Genomic DNA, 17,393 nt, shown 5'->3' on the forward strand with positions numbered 1-17,393 from the left:
AAGCTTCATGTTGTATCTGCGGAGCACATCGAAGGTTTCCTGCAAATGCTTTAAATGGTCCTCTGTTTCCAGGGACTTAACAACCATGTCGTCAATATAAACTTCCATAGTTTTCCCTATATGTTGTTCGAACATTTCGTTAACTAGGCGTTGGTAAGTTGCACCGGCATTTTTTAACCCGAAAGGCATGACGTTATAACGGTAAGTCCGTATCGGGTTATGAAGGACGTTTTCTCTTGGTCCTCCGGTGCATCGGATTTGGTTATACCCGGAGTAAGCGTCGAGAAAACTTAACATTTCATGTCCGGCCGTAGCATCGATCATTCTATCGATGTGCGGTAACGGGAATGAATCTTTCGGGCACGCCTTGTTTAAATCTTTATAATCGACACACATCCGAAATTTATTACCTTTTTTGGGCACCACCACCACATTAGCCAGCCAATCCGGGTATTTCACCTCCCGATGGAACCAATATTTAAAAGCTTTGTTACCTCGTCTTTGATGAAGGCGTGCTTTGACTCCGACATGGGCCTCCTTTTCTCGCTTCACCGGGGAGAACTTACCGTCAAGTGAGCTTGTGTGAAGCTACTTCTGGTGATATACCTGTCATATCTACATGCGACCATGCAAAGCAATCGGCGTTAGCTCGAAGAAATTCAATTAATTTGTGCCTGAGCTCCGGGGTAAGCCCCGTGCCCAGGTATACCTTTCTGTTTGGTAGGAACTCGAACAGAATGATCTGCTCCAGTTCTTCTACGGTCGATTTGGTCGCGTCCGAGTCATCTGGCGTGATAAAAGATCGGGGAATCCCGAAGTCATCCTCTCCGTACTCCGGATCCTCCCCGATATTCTTTGATTGCTATTGGGGGCGTCCGGTTGCACCATCCTTTCCCCGGGCTGGTTCCTCGGGCCGGGGTGCTGATTCTTCTACAGCGAACATCTCCTTTGCTGCGGGTTGCTCACCGCGGACGGTTTTCACTCCCTCTAAGGTGGGGAATTTCAGCATTTGATGCAACGTTGAAGGCACCGCCCTCATGCTATGTATCCAAGGTCTGCCCAATAATGCATTGTACTTCATGTCCCCTTCAATCACGTAGAACAGGGTTTGTTGAATGGTGGCCTCGACGCTCACGGGTAATGAGATCTCTCCTTTTGTGGTTTCGCTCGCCATGTTGAACCCGCTGAGTACCCGGTCGCCGGTACGATTCGATCGAGCAGTCCTAACTGTTCGACCACTCTCCATCGAATTATGTTGGCTGAGCTACCTGGATCAATTAAGATACGTTTAACCATAGTTTTAAAGATAAGTACAGAAATTACCAATGCGTCATTGTGTGGTTGAATGACGCCTTCTTCGTCCGCGTCGTCGAAGGAGATGGAAGCTCCGGATAAATGATCCCGGGTACGTTTTTCCCGAACGATGGAAATCTTAGTCCGTTTCATTACCGGACATCTAGGGACGTCAATCCCCCCAACTATCATGTTGATCACATGCTGGTGTTCGACTGGTTCGTTCCTTTGATGAACTTCTCTTTCCTTATAATGGCTTCTGGCTCGTTCGCTCAATAGATCTCGGAGGTGACCATTTTTTAACAACCGGGCTACCTCTTCCCTCAACTGGCGGCAATCCTCAGTTCTGTGACCGTGGGTTCCGTGGTATTCGCAAACCGTGCTCGGATCCCGCTGCCCGGGATCTGTCCTCAGCGGCTTCGGCCACCGCACATCCGAAACTCGACCGATGGCCGAGACAAGATCCGAGGTACTAACGTTGAAGTTGTACTCCGATATCCTCGGAGGACCTTTGTTGCCGGCCGAACTCCCGGTATCGCTTCTGAACGAGAGCCCCCGGCTGTTTAGGGGGCGCGTGTCTATTTTGCTATCTCGACCGGAGAGGTGGCTCGGGCCCTGCCTTGGTTTTTCTGCCCTGAAATTTGATCGCTCCGGGTGCGAGTATGGCCGAAACCTTTCTTTAGTCGATTCGAACTTCGCTTCGTAACCCTTTCTCGATTTCTCGGTGCTTCTGCTCATCTTTGACCTTACCGGGGAGAGCTCGAGCTGGTCATCCTCCACCCGAATCTTCGACTCATACCGATTGTGGACATCGGCCCATGTTATGGCCTCGTATTCTAGCAAGCTTTCCTTCAACTTGGCCGAGGCTACCGAGCTTAGCATATTGAGCCCTTTTGTGAAAGCCTGTGCTGCCCATTCCTCCGGCACCGGGGGTAATTCCATCCGTTCCCTTTGGAACCGGGTGACGAACTCCCTCAGCAACTCATCGTCCCTTTGCGTAATCCGGAAGATGTCGGCCTTACGGGCCTGTACCTTGATGGCACCGGCATGCGCCTTTACGAAGGCGTCAGCTAGCATTTCGAATGAAGTGATCGAATGTTCGGGTAGATGGTCGTACCATGTCAATGCCCCTTTTGACAGAGTTTCCCCAAATTTTTTTAGCAATACCGACTCAATTTCGTCTTCTTCCATATCATTGCCTTTTATGGCGCAAGTATATGAGGTCACGTGCTCGTGTGGGTCCGTGGTGCCGTCATATCTCTGGATGTCGGGCATTTTGAACCTTTTTGGGATCAGTTTCGGTGCCGCACTCGGTGGAAAAGGCCTTTGGATATACCTTTTCGAATTCGGCCCCTTCAACAAGGGCGGGGCCCCCGGTATCTGGTCCACCCGAGAGTTATACGTCTCAACCTTCTTCTCGGTCGAATCCACCCGTTTTACCAAGGTCTCAAGCATCTTCAGGACCTCGGTGGAGGAACCGGCCCCGAGTCATTGCTCTCGACCACCCGCTGTTCGTTCCTTCCGCTCCGCACTGTATCCTTGGCCTTTTCCGGCCCAGCTTCCCCGTGTCCATTTTGCAACCGGGCAATCGCCATTCCTTGCTCGGCAATTGCTGCTCTTTGTTCCTGCAACATTTCAAAAATCAGACGCAAATTAATGCCGTCATTCGGTGCCTCCGGCTCCTTCCGGCTTTGGGTCCGAGACAATGTAACGGAGTTATGAGTTCTTAGAGGATCAGTGGCCGGTAGGGCGGCATTCTCTTGATCCACGGTGTTTTGCCGATTGAGCCCCTCCCTCGAGTCAACGGGGTTCGGGTCGGCAGGATTCGGCAGCCCCCGTTGTTCGCTGCCCTCATTTTCTGCCACAATTTCGGTGTTGTTAACGTGACCGGATTGCCCGACGTCAGCCATAGATTTGCCTTTGACGAGACGAACGAAGGGTTACGGTTTAAATGAGTTTTATAAGAGTCAAGACTAAGAACTATTATCCTAGCCCCACGGTGGGCGCCAAACTGTTTACCCCGAAATCGGATAATCAATTGAATTTATATGCGGGTATAGGATATGTGCTTAGTTCATGAGATTGATAAGACAAAAGAAAGTAGAGGTTTGAAGGTTCATCAATAAGATAGCTAAAGATATAAACGTCATGAACAATATATCATATCATTAACAACAATATTAAGAGGAAACAGCCGTGGCCGAAGGGTGGAATGAGAGGAGAAAATGATATATGAGCTTCTTCTATTAAAGGTATTCTTTTGAAGATAAAGGGAGCCAACCCCTTCAAAGAAGGGGGGTGTCCTCTATTTATAGTGTTGCCTCCATGGGCTTTGTACAATGCGAAAATAAATAAAATAATCACAACAAGGACAATTCTGAACAGATTTGGTGAGATTAGACTGACGGCCCCGTCTGACACACGCAAGGTTGGTAGTTGACCATGGCTGGACGCTACTGACGCGTGGCTCTCGTGCAACGGCCATACCGGACCAAACGGTACTCCGGAACAACGGACATACGGATCAAATGGTACACCGGAGCAAGCTAAACGAACCAACGGCTCCACCGGAATCACGGCCATGTGGGCCAACAGCTACATCGGAACCACGGTGACGCGGACCAACGGCTACACCGGAACAAATGGTAACCCTACTCAGCTCCGGTGCAGGCGCTCCCCCCGCGGTTTTCCTCGAATGCCACCAGGCACGTTCCCCTCTTCTCTCTCTCGGTGCTCATTGCTTCGGTTTTACGTTGTGTCCAATAAAACAAAATTGGAGAACTATAGAGAGAGAAGATATCCGCTAATACTTTATACTTGTTTCATTGCTATATATATATATATATATATATATATATATATATATATATATATATATATATATATACTGAACTGAGCACTCTTCATTTCATTGTCAATCAAGTACTTGCAATTCTTTGTAAGTGAGAGATTAACAAAGAGAGAAATTTCCGTTTTTGGAAAAAAAAAAAAAAAAGATATGGCTATTTCTGGTCATTGGGCATTTGCTTTTGGCGTCCTTGGTAAATCACTTTTTCTTGTTCTTGGTCTTTAGAGACCAAATTATATACGGATTTAAGTTTTATGCGTCGCTAATATATATATATATATATATATATATAAATCTTTATACAATATGATTAGTTAACGAAATAAGTAACACATTTACTGCATGTGTAGCCATCCTAATTCAGTACAGTCAGGAAATAAATATTGGTCAATATGGCCCAATTAAAATTATATTATGACTTGACTTATAGACAAATCCATATAATCTTTAGTTAGTGGAATATCAATCATTTCATCGTACCAACGTGTCCTCAATCATCAACGTGCATAATTTAATCATTGCTAATGGATATTTGTGGGTATTTTATCTCTTCAATTATTCATTATTTTAATTACCAGGAGTTTTTCTTGTTGACCCCTTGAATTTTCAATCTTGCAGGAAATATTGTCTCGTTTATTGTTTTCCTCTCTCCAGTGTAATTCAGTTTTTTTTTTTTTTTGCTTTCCTTGTTCATTTCACTCAGTTTATTCAATGTGTTTTTCTATAGTTAATAATTACAAGTTACATACTTATGCTCTTGCAGGCCAACATTTTATAAAATTTACAAGAAGAAATCAACAGAAGGCTATCAATTAATTCCATACGTGATTGCGCTCTTTAGTTCCATGCTTTGGATATACTATGCATTTTTGAAGACCAACACAACCCTTCTTATCACTATAAACTCTTTTGGTGTCTTCATTGAAACTATCTATGTTGGTTTTTACCTTTTTTACGCACCAAAGAAAGCCAGGGTAAATTTTTCGTGAACTTATTTTTTTCTCTGTCTGTCATTATTACCATTTTAATATAAAGAAAGAAAAGTATAATTTGGAACATTCTTATAAATGCAGGTCCACACTGTGAAAATGCTTCTTTTAACTGTGGTAGGTGGATTTGGTGCAATTATATCCTCGTTACTCAGTTTCTATTCAAAGGAACGGCTCGTGGCCTAGTGGTTGGATGGGTTTGCCTTGTGTTCTCCTTGTGCGTGTTTGTAGCACCATTATGCATTGTGGTAAGCTTCAAAATTAGTTCTCAATTTATTTAACCGGTTCTACCATATTACTTGCCTTATGTTTCAAATTGCGCATTTCACTTGTTATGGACGATTGTATGTAATTGTTTTTAAGGCGACGTGAGAGCGTAAATTTCTTTTCACAATATCAGTATACAAAAGTTAGAATACACGCGAAGATTGCACTCATTTTGCTTGATCATTTTATGCAGAGACAAGTTGTCAAAACAAAAAGTGTGGAGTACATGTCAATTCTCCTATCAGTTTTCCTCACATTAAGTGCTGTCATGTGGTTCTTCTATGGTCTCCTACCAAAAGACGTTAACATTGCTGTAAGTTCTCTCATCATACAATTTCTTTACATGCATTTCATCAATGTTCTTACGGAATCTCCTTCTAATGTTTATAGGCCCCTAACATATTGGGATTCATCTTCGGTATACTCCAAATGGTGCTCTATGCAATGTACCGCAGAAAAGAGAAGCCTATTGTTATGGAGCAGAACCTTCCTGAGGTGCAAAATCCTGTCATAATCTTGGACGATAACAAGAAGATTACAGAACTAACGGAAGAACAAATAATAGACATAGTGAAGCTTGGTAAATTGGTTTGTTCGGGCAAAATTCAAATGGCTTCAACTCTTAATCAAAATGCAATTAAAGAAGAGAAGCTGCCTAAGCTGCAAACTGCGGAGACCTAAAACTTTGTGAACCTTTAAGTTGCACCATGTGTATTATTTTAATTAATCCAGTTAAAACGAAGGCTAATTCTGAATTTCTGATTCACCTTTAGTGTTTGTCCATCATAGGATCGAATTTGTTGGGATTAAGTCTGTTGTGAGGGGTGTTAACCAGATTGGGCTAGTCTCAGACAAGATAGACAAGGCCCAATGTTCATGATACAAACTGGAGGCTCCTTCACAGATTTAGCATTAGAGTCTATTTCAATTGTTTAACCGTTGTTGTAATTTAGATAGTAGCCATTTGTATGTAACTATAAATACTTCTTCAGTTCTTTGGTTTCAGAAATAAGATGAGCACTTCATTACAATTTCACAAGATATTTTCTTCTATATCACTTCTCTCTCGACAAACCAGAGAATTTCCACCAACTTGTGTATGACTCAAGAAACGACCATTTTAATTTATTGAATCTAGAAGTAACTTACATATATAACTATACCTGAAGCAAAAAAGAAGACGACGTTATGATTTTCTGGCTTTATAGATGGATGAAATATTTATAACCGTGCCGTCAAATTCATGTTTAGGAAATTTAAGTTAATAATTATCTTTATTTCTTCATTTCAACAATTGAATTTTGACATTCTTGGGCTAGATCCAGTTTTTCTCGGTAAATCAGATAACTAGTACATTTTCTTTCCCACAAAAATCACTTAACTGTCTTTTCTAACACAAAAGTCACTAAATTTTGAGTATACTAACACAAAGGTCACTAAACCGGAAAATACTACTCTTAACTTTTCGGTGGATAACCCGTTTTTAACTTTTTTTAATCTAATAAATAAAAATTTAATTAAAACGAGTCATCCAGTTTAGATATGAATGAATTTCAGTAGTCCATCGTAGACTTACCAAAATCCAAAGTGGGAATTTTTTTGGTGTAGAATGCAAAGTCTAATGTTAGACTTAGACAAAGCCTAAATGTTACAGTTTAATCCACTATGGTTATTTAATAGCCAAATTTCAGTTAAATTCAAACCCTAAATATTAGAAAAGATAATTAAACTATAATTTTGTTCAATATAAAATCTATTTTTAAAGGATACTCAATTTGAATAGGAAAGAATTTTGTTCGATCGCGGACTTACCAAAATTCAAACTAGGAAACTTCTTTAGTTAAATTCATAGTATGCTTTTAGACAAAGTCTAAATATTACTATAATTTTATCCAATTTGAAATTATGAATTACTTAATAGTCAAAATTTAATTTTAATATACTGGACAAGTAAAAGTAACAGAAAAAGTACTAGGAAAATAATTAAATGACAATATTATCTAACTTTAAATTTTTTAGTATACTGGACAAAATGATTTTTGTGTTAGAAAAGATAGTTAACTGACTTTTGAAAAAAAGTGATGGTTACGTGAGCAACTGTGAAATTTACCCTAGTTTTTCTTTAGTTTTATTTCTTTTCGCCCTTATGGACATCTAAGTGTACTCGAAGAAAAAACCGAAAAGACTTCCTGTTTAGTTATCCAAATTCCACATGTAAACAATTTCCTCGTATAATAAACATTTTACCTTTTTTTTTTGTTGGTTTTCCATTCATGTTTGATGCCCACTTTGAGCTTTTGAAAAATTCAAATTTGCGTTGCGTAAGATTTATTTAATGAGAAAGTGCTCTCTATCAAGATTTTTTTTTTCATTCCCAAAATTAGAATGCGAAATCTCTAATTAAAGATGTAAAGATTCTATACATCCCTGATCCCACCACAATGCTTGGTGGTGTAATGACTATTTAGATTTTGAATAGGGACAAATTATTTTGAGATTGATACTTCTTTCTCGTCCTACCACAAAAGTACATGAAATGATAATTAATGTAACCTTTTCTACACAGAATAAAAATCATGCAAGCGATAGGTACGTGTACTATAGAATAATATTTTTTTTTGGTTCAAACATGTAGAATATTATAACACCACGAGTAAAGTTTGAACACCCAAACTAGGGTTGGCCTCTGTGGTCGATTGACGGACGGGGATTTTAAAATGGCGGGCATTAGTGGTATATTATATTAAAAGTGCGAAGGGCGTAGAAATGTTGATTGAACTTTTTGTCGCATTAAAAACTTTAATAGACAAAATAGTCATTTAACAATAATTAGAACTTTAAAATAAGTTAAAATTTATTTATTAATTATTTCCTTGTTTGACTAAAACTCTTAATATTTAGGACTTTAGGGTTAGCAAAGGCATCTATAAAAGCATTAGGTATGATTTTTCTTTTACAGTTGACAATATACGTGCATACGCCGGCCGATAAGTTCCACAAAGTTGATTATGGGTATAACTCTTTCTCCTAATTCATACTGTTGTACTAATTCTTTTCCAATTTGTATGAAATCATTGTTCCACGTTATTCACCATAAATTGTTTAGGGGTAATCGGACATGAATTGCGGTAATAAAACACGGCAAAGTTTTCGACACGTAGTATCAGTTCTTTTGGTTTTTTGCCCTTTTCCGAAATTGAGTATTGCTTATATCTTTTAAATATTTGAAACACATAATTAATTTAGTGATCTTTGGTCCATATGTTGGAATACTTTATACCTTTATGAATTCTAACATTTTTCGCATCTCTTCACTGCTAATTTTGTCAGGTACATGTCATGCATTTAAACTATTTATGACAAGGAATTTTCTTTCTAGAAGTAGATAAGATTACTATATATATCATTCACATCGATAAAGTGTTATTCTTGTGCCTTTGGATGTATTTCTTTTGCTCTTTCTTTTTCAACTGTAGTAGAAAACATATTAGTTAATCCGTGGTACCTTTTCCTTTCAATTGTCACAAATATCCATCAAATTTTTCAGGATGTGGCATGACTGAGTTACTGCTATTGGAACACATGGATTGCATGAGTTAAAAGATTCAGAAGGCTTTCAGGTCCAAAAACATAAAATAGAGGATTTGATGACAACTTCATCCTTATAAGTTACAATTGCATGCATGGGCGAGTGGTATTGTTATTGCTTTTTGTTTTGGGTCTTGATAAAAATAGAGTGGAGGCCAGGTATGAATCGGGGGATTGTTATTGTTTAATATACCTATTAAATATTATTGTTATTATTTAATATACCTATTAAAGAGTTTAGAAAAGTCCGATTAATTTCCCAATTTTCTTTTTTTGTCTATGAACATTTTCTACCATTCAGGAATATTTGAAGTTATATGATAATAGATATATTTGGAATTTTGTAGTAACAGAAGTTCCTATGTAACTTAAATTTAGATTTATTTTTTGGACTAATTCATTCTTCTCTTTCAATTTGGTTAGCCAAATCATTCTATTTTTCAATAAGTACGACCATTTCGTGTTATGTTAAAAGCACACAGCGAAATGTCTTTCTTTACCCTTTAAAAATATATTTCACACTATAAAATAGTTATATTATTAATCTAATATTTAGATATAGACATTTAATTATATCCCTAAAATTTAGTACTTCCTTCTGTATCTTTTAGGATTAAGAGTCCTTTTTCCTCCCGCTACATAAAAAAAATAAAATAAAAAAAAAAAAAATTAGTCCCACTTCCAATTTCTTTCAGATGTAGGAGTCCTTTTATTGGTCTACTATTGAAATTTGAAACTGGCTTTTGAAATTGTTATCATATAATTTGAAACAAATTACAAGGAAGAGAAAATGAAAAAGAAAAAAAGAAGAAGGAATATTCAGGATCAATGAAACAAGGGAAGAATTTCTTCGTTACAAGTATCCTTACTGAAATTGCAATGAGAATTTTACCTTATTAATACTTTACCTTATATATAATGCATTGCCAGAAAGTAAGTGCTTTAAAAAAGTACCTATAGCAATATATAATTTGGCATGTCCCCTAATTATTATAAGTTGAATATACAATAAAGCTTGTCATTTAGTGTAAGAAATTTATTGATATGAAAATTTTCACAAAGAACACAAGATATCAACAATATTTGTCTGAGGCACGAAACACCTTAGCAAAATATTGTTCGCCTTTTTTGACCTTCAAGAATAGTATCTACATTGGGCGGAAATGTTATTTAATTATTGTTTTATTTAAGGATTTTTAGATCAACTAAGATTTGTATATCAAATATTTTCTTATTTTATGCTAAGTGAAATCCTAATATTTAGGATCTAAAATCTATTAAGATTTTACTTCAAACTTCAAATAAAAATTGTAATATTTAAATTCTGAAATCAATTACTATATTTTTATTATTTGAGTTTAAGTAATTATTTTTGTTCGGTAGTAACACAACAAACATTGTTCGAATCAAATTGTACTTTTTTGAGCTTTGACTTTTATTATGTAACATAATTAATAAAAAGTCTTTATTTTGTTAAAAAGGTAGTACCAAAGGTTCATCATGTATTAGTACAAAAAAAATTATAATTTTTATTGTGAAAACCTTTAATGTACTTTGGGTGTAAATAGTTTTCTACAAATAGGATTAAAAGGGACAATCATAAGTTTGAAAAGAAACACTGTGACATAATTTTGTTAGAATTTATAAAACAAGGAATTCACTCAAACATCTTAAGAAAATGGTAAATATGTTTTCTGAAAGTGTTTCAAATAGTTTTCCTCTTAAAACTATAGCATTTTAGCAAAGTTTTATTTATTATGAAAAAAAGAGAGAAGGATGAAAAGAAACATTGTGACATAATTTTGTTAGAATTTATAAAAAAGGGGATTCACTCAAACATCTTAAGAAAATGGCAAATATGTTTTCTGAAAGTGTTTCAAATAGTTTTTCCTCTTAAAACTATAGCATTTTAGCAAAGTTTTATTTATTATGAAAAAAGAGAGAGAAGATTTTAGCAAAGTTTTATTTATTATGAAAAACAAAACTAATATGGAAAGATCAAGTTTAAGTCCAAATTAATTATTTCTATGTGTTGAGATTTTATTAATAGTGCATAATACTAAATATTTAGAGGCCATATAATAAACAATAGTGTTACTAATATATAGACGCAGATAACATCTGCACATCGCCTTCAACTCATCAAAATATGGTGAACATGTTAGAAGTAAATAGTAGATCGACTAAAATGTCTACAAAAATTTCACTCTTTAATCAAACTCTTCTGTAATATTTATGCACAAAAAATTAAGTATGTGTTCCAATAAACTCTATTCCATGTAAATAAATTCTCTCTAAATCATTATTGTGCTTTTAAATCAACATCGATTTTAAAAATATTCACGGTTGGATGTTCGATTATTGAATTCATCTATCATGTTCGTGTAATAACATTATACTTGCATCATTTAGATAAATTGTATTATGAAAAATGTATTTTTCTTATAAAAATTATTTATTGATTCACGCGATTACACATAGTAAAATATAAAAGAATACAAAACAAATGAATCCTTGATCAAATGATTAAAATATGAAGGAAAAACTAAATAATAAAATGTCAATTATCATTAATCCTATATAGTGTTTGTTGTCAAATGAGATGCGCACTTTGGTCACGCGCAAAGCGCGTACGCTAAAACTAGTCTTAATAGAAACGTCAATAAAAAATTTAATGATGACTGAGGGAATATACCGTGTCGGACCGGTCATTAATAGCGTAGCAGTGACGAAAATTTAAGTATATAGGTCAAATATTTGTAATAAATAAAATTTAATACAATGAAACAAATGAAAGAGATAGCTCAGTGGCTAAGGTTGTGCAACATGTGGTGACAATGCAGGTTCGAATCTGGACGAGCTCAATTAACGCTTATTGTTTTTCTAAAAATAGGCTCAAAAAATAATTAAAAGTGACATTCAGGTTCGATATGGGGTGACATGTAAAGGAAGCAACAGTTGTAACTAGGGGTGTACAAAGGAAACCGACAAACCGCACCAAACCGACAATCCTAATCAAATCGAGAAAAAAACCTGACTAGTGGTTGGTTTGACTTGGTTTGGTTTTAGAAAGAAAAACCCGATTGTCGTTTGTTTGGTTTGGTTTTAACTAAAAAAAAGTCAAACCGAACCACACCAACCCGACATTACATATATAAAATTGCAAAAATATTTTATATACAAAAATGTTTATTTATAATGTAATTTATAAATTTTCTTAAACTTTTTCATAGTTTTTTGTCTTTTAACATATTATTTCAAGCTTTGATTTAGAATTCTGAATAGTCTAATAAGATTTATAGCATATTGATGTAGTAACTCAACAAAAATCAAAATCATACTAATGCTTAAAAAAATACTAGGAATGACAATAAAAAAATATAATAATAATAAAAAAAACTAATGCTAACAAAGTAAATCAATTCTAACACTAGGAATGACAATAATATTGGATATATATTCTTTAATTTTATATTGGTTTAAATAGTGAAAATACATAACTTGATATTATATTTTTCTTTGCTATCTAGTCATGTAATTAATACTTATTAGCCTTACTTATTTTAGCATAACTTAGTACTTTTAGATTATGATCATTTTATTTTATGCGATTTTCTCGTTACTTTTTTTTGTTGAATATTTTAGTACAATGTCATCTCTCATCTCACATTTTGTGTTATTTTCTTAAATACTATCTTAATTAGATAGTCGTGTCTTACTAGGACTAAAGAAGTACTTGAAGTACAAGTTACATGTTTTGTATGAAGACTTTACCGGAAAAACCTGAACAACCCGAAAAAACCGAGAAAACCACCCGAGGTTGAAAAACCAGAATTTTGTTGGTTTGGTTTGGTTTATAGATTTAAAAACCCGATGCAATTGGTTTGGTTTGGTATTTGAAAAACCCGAACCAACCCGGTCCATGTATACCCCTAGTTGCAACCAACATGCCCCAAAAACACTTTTGTTTGTTAGAGTATACAATTAAATATATACTAATTTCTCAAGGTATATACACATATATATGCATAATTTTTTCATGTGGGTCCGCCTCTGGGTCGATGGAACCAACTTTATTCAGATAGTAGAATTGCCATTACACCAAAAGAGGCTTTTAGTAGCAATATATTTTTTAAACTTAGCAATGATAGTTATTCTGCACAAAACATTACAACGTGCAATTGGTTAATAACATTAGATCCAAGGTTGCTAAAGCCTTTAAATTTTATTGTTAGCAAGGTTAAAGTTTGATATTCTTTAATAATTGATTAGAATATAATTAGCGATTAAGTTATTGCCATTAAAAAGCACATTTTGTTAGTAGTGTACGTTGCCTATTCGCTTCCGTAACAATTCACAATTGTTCTTGTTGCAAGTTGCAACCTGTACAAGAAAAAAAGGGAACCCCAAAAATAATAACAATAATTTATTGTTTTATTAGAGCTAAGGATTATAAAAGTTTACAAGCGACTATCTGGGGTTCAATCGAATAATTGATCAGAAGTGCTTTATTGAATTCAAAGGCATGTAGTGGCTGCTGAATTTTGGAAAACCGTGTCCACGAAATCCTAAAGTTTCGTTCTCTTCTATATTGTCTGCCATGATTTTCCTTTTCTATTGTTATAAAGAAAAGGAAATGAATCTTATCCGAGTGAAAGGGCAAAAAGAAGTTCAAAAAGACCACAAGATTATACGTTAACTTGGGTATTTCAGAGAAATTATCGTTATTGCACATATTAGGGAACTTTGTTTAATTATTCCAAGCTTATAACTATTTTATCTTCTGCCCCTCAAATATCACTTGAAATGAAAATTTTTATTATTTCAATAAAGTGAAAAAAGATCCTTTGTTTTGACAATTTATGATTGCACCAATTTATTTCATTCTGAAAAAAAAAAAGTTGATTAAATTAAGTTGATAAGGTGAAAAACATGGAAATGTATATAAAGTTATACTCCTAGTTAATATGCTGAATAATTGCCAAGAAGAATAATCCCATGATTGTCATGTCTCAAGTATACTCGCAACAACTGGATTAGGTCTGTCTTCACACTTTTTTGTGAAACCCAATCCTTAATTGAAAAGCATATCAGCATCACCCACTTATTCTTAACATATCATTATCATTTTAAAGTTGTAGGAAGAAGAAATTGGATTAATTTCATTACATTAATTATCCTTATTCAGATATATGTAATTATCCTTATTCAGATATATGTATGACACAAACCCACTCGAGGTAAGCCTAAAGCAAAGCATATGTGGTGGCATTCATCAGCCACTGTACCAAATTATGATATTTTCATTACCAGTATATTATAGCCAGAAGGCATCTATTATTGATGACAAATGGCAGACATTGATAGGTGTCTCCATCATTTGTTGATTGGTTTTTTGCTGATTAGGATCACATTATTTGTACACAAAATAAAATGAGAAACAAATTAAACCCCTTTCAAAATTCTAGTGCTTAAGTTGGAAGCTTTAGTGCCTCATGGATAGGACGATGACACAACAAAAGAGCAAAATGGGACCCTCTTATTTTGAGGATATATCGATCCCCTCATGCACCAAAAAGGTTAACGGATCAAAAGGTGCTTTGTTCTGTATGAAATTGAATTAATCCAAATAGAGCACTAATTGAAAAATAGAATAAAGCTGGAGAACTATAGAGAGACAACTTTGCACTAATAATGTATCCCTTTAGCATTGCTATATAAATATGTGAAGTGAGCACTCTTCATTTCATTGTCAATCAAGTACCTGCACTTCTTTGTGAGTGAGAGATTAACAAAGAGAGGAATTACTATATTTAGAAAATAGAAAGCGATGGCTATATCTGGTCATTGGGCATTTGCTTTTGGGGTCCTTGGTAACTCTCTTTTTCTTGTTAGTTTGTATTTTGGAAGTCAATGGTAAATAAAAATTCGAACTAAGTTATACATGTACACCATTAGAATAAGTAATTTGTATATCTATCATATCACATTTACTTGTTATATATAGTAAGGAAAAATATTTTTGTAGATTATAAATTTCATATTTTAAATATTAGTTAGTAACACAGTTACGGTAGGTGTTTCCTTTTTCTCACTTATTGTTTATTCCTTCTATTGGAGTATTAGTTACTCCATCCGTCCTAATTTATGCGACAGTTTTTTTTTTTTTTTTTAGTTCATCCCAAAAAGCACATTAATATATTTGTTAACAATTTAATTTTTAATTTCTCATTACCCTTAATGAGAAATTAAAATAACTATGACTTATGTTAGACTACAAGTTTTAAAAGTTTCCCGTTCATTCTTAAATTTCGTGCCCAATCAAACACGCTCGTATAAATTGGACTGAGGGAGTACGAAATAAGTATTATCGGTCAACAGGGGGCCAACGAAAACTATAATATGACTTAGACTTGTAGACAAATCCATATAATTAATCTCTTAAAGGAAATGTCAATCATTTTATCGTACCAGCATATCCTCAATCATTAACATGCATTATTTAATCATTGCCAATGGATCTTTGTGGGTATTTTATATATTCCAATTATTCATTATTTTAATTACCAAGAATTGTTTTTATTGACCCCTTGAGTTTTCAATCTTGCAGGAAATATTGTCTCGTTTATTGTTTTCCTCTCTCCACTGTAAGTCACCCGCTTTCCTTATTCATTTAACTCAGTTTATTCAATGTGTTTTATAGTTAGTAATTACTTACCAGTTACAACCCTTGAAGTTGCATACTTATGGACTTGCAGGCCTACATTTTATAAAATTTACAAGAAGAAATCAACAGAAGGCTATCAATCAATTCCATATGTGATTGCGCTTTTTAGTTCCATGCTTTGGATATACTATGCATTTTTGAAGACCAACACAACACTTCTCATCACCATAAACTCCTTTGGTGTCTTTATTGAGACCATCTACGTTGGTTTCTACCTTTTCTATGCACCAAAGAAAGCCAGGGTAAATGTCATTCTTTTATCTTTTTTCCATATTATTTCCCTCTTAATATAAAGGAAGAGAAGTACAATTTGGAACATTCTTATAAATGCAGGTCCACACTGTGAAGATGCTCCTTTTAACAGTGGTTGGTGGATTTGGTGCAATTATCCTCGTTACCCAATTTCTATTCAAAGGAGCGGCCCGTGGCCAAGTGGTTGGGTGGATTTGTCTTGTGTTCTCCTTGTGCGTGTTTGTAGCACCATTATGCATTGTGGTAAGCTTTGAAAATCACTTCTCAAAAAATTTCCAGAATTTAGCTTATATATACTGTGACATCGTAATAGTTACACTATCAGTATATAAAAGTTGGAGTACACAAGAAGAGTGAGCTCATTTTTGCTTTGACCATTTTATGCAGAGACAAGTAATCAAGACGAAGAGTGTGGAATACATGCCAATTCTCCTATCCGTTTTTCTAACATTGAGCGCTGTGATGTGGTTCTTTTATGGACTTCTATTAAAAGACGTTAACATTGCTGTAAGTTCTATGTTACATTATTCTAGCTACTATTTTACTTACATCTTATTAATGGTTTTACGTTATTTTCTTCTAATATAATAGGCTCCAAACATATTGGGATTTATCTTTGGTATTCTCCAAATGGTGCTCTATGCAATGTACCGCAAAAAAGAGAACCTCATCGTTAGGGAGCAGAACCTTGCTGAGGTACAAAATCCTGTCATAATCTTGGACGATAACAAGAAGATTCCAGAACTAACAGAAGAACAGATAATAGACATAGTGAAGCTTGGTAGATTGGTTTGTTCGGGCAAAGTTCAAATGGCTTCAACTCTGCATCAAAATGCAGCTAAAGAAGAGAAGCTATCCAGTTTGCAAACAATGGAGGCCTAAGACTTTGTGAACCTTTAAGTGGCACCATGTGTTTTATTAATTTTAATTAAGCCACACAAAATGAAAGGCTATTCTGATTTCTGATTCACCTCTAGTGTTTCCCATCATAAGATGGAATTTGATGGGAATTAAGTCTCTGTTGTGTTGTAATTAAGTTTCAATTGTGTTTCATTTCTCCATTAAATCAAGCTCCCTTAATCATGGGACAATTTGTTCAACTCTCATGCTTTCTTTAAATTCTTTTCCTTATTATATTACAACATTAAAATGGTTTATCATTTGAAAACTAGCCGTAAGCCTTAATTGTAGAAAAAGAACCGTAAATTTTGTACACCAATATGGGCCGGATAAAAATTCGATACTCATCTCTAGGGGTGTTCATGGCTCGGTTTGAGTCGATTATCTTTAAAAGATAACCAAAACAACTTAGTCGGTTTTTCAAATGTTTGAATCAATTCAAATCAATTAAGTTGGTTTTTCATTGATTCGGTTTTGTCGGGTTTTTCGGTTTTTTATCAGTTTTTATTTAAATATATGACAATATACG

General features: G+C 35.0%; 2 protein-coding genes and 1 pseudogene across 2 annotated transcripts; 2 read left to right on the forward strand and 1 right to left on the reverse strand.

The window, feature by feature from the left end:
• Positions 1 to 1,131: 1,131 nt before the first annotated feature.
• LOC132057603 (uncharacterized) lies at positions 1,132 to 2,568 on the reverse strand. Its single transcript, XM_059450228.1, has one exon. The coding sequence runs from the start codon at positions 2,566 to 2,568 to the stop codon at positions 1,132 to 1,134; it is 1,437 nt and encodes a 478-aa protein (XP_059306211.1).
• Positions 2,569 to 4,291: 1,723 nt separating this feature from the next.
• On the forward strand, positions 4,292 to 6,428 carry LOC132057604 (bidirectional sugar transporter SWEET14-like; annotated as a pseudogene).
• Positions 6,429 to 14,716: 8,288 nt separating this feature from the next.
• LOC132056217 (bidirectional sugar transporter SWEET10-like) lies at positions 14,717 to 17,064 on the forward strand. The gene is made up of 6 exons (XM_059448308.1): positions 14,717 to 14,858; positions 15,596 to 15,632; positions 15,744 to 15,954; positions 16,046 to 16,207; positions 16,352 to 16,471; positions 16,556 to 17,064. The coding sequence occupies exons 1-6, from the start codon at positions 14,816 to 14,818 to the stop codon at positions 16,844 to 16,846; spliced, it is 864 nt and encodes a 287-aa protein (XP_059304291.1). The 5' UTR covers positions 14,717 to 14,815; the 3' UTR covers positions 16,847 to 17,064.
• Positions 17,065 to 17,393: the final 329 nt, after the last annotated feature.

This window comes from Lycium ferocissimum, chromosome 5, assembly GCF_029784015.1.
Source record: "Lycium ferocissimum isolate CSIRO_LF1 chromosome 5, AGI_CSIRO_Lferr_CH_V1, whole genome shotgun sequence".
Lineage (NCBI taxonomy): Eukaryota > Viridiplantae > Streptophyta > Magnoliopsida > Solanales > Solanaceae > Lycium > Lycium ferocissimum.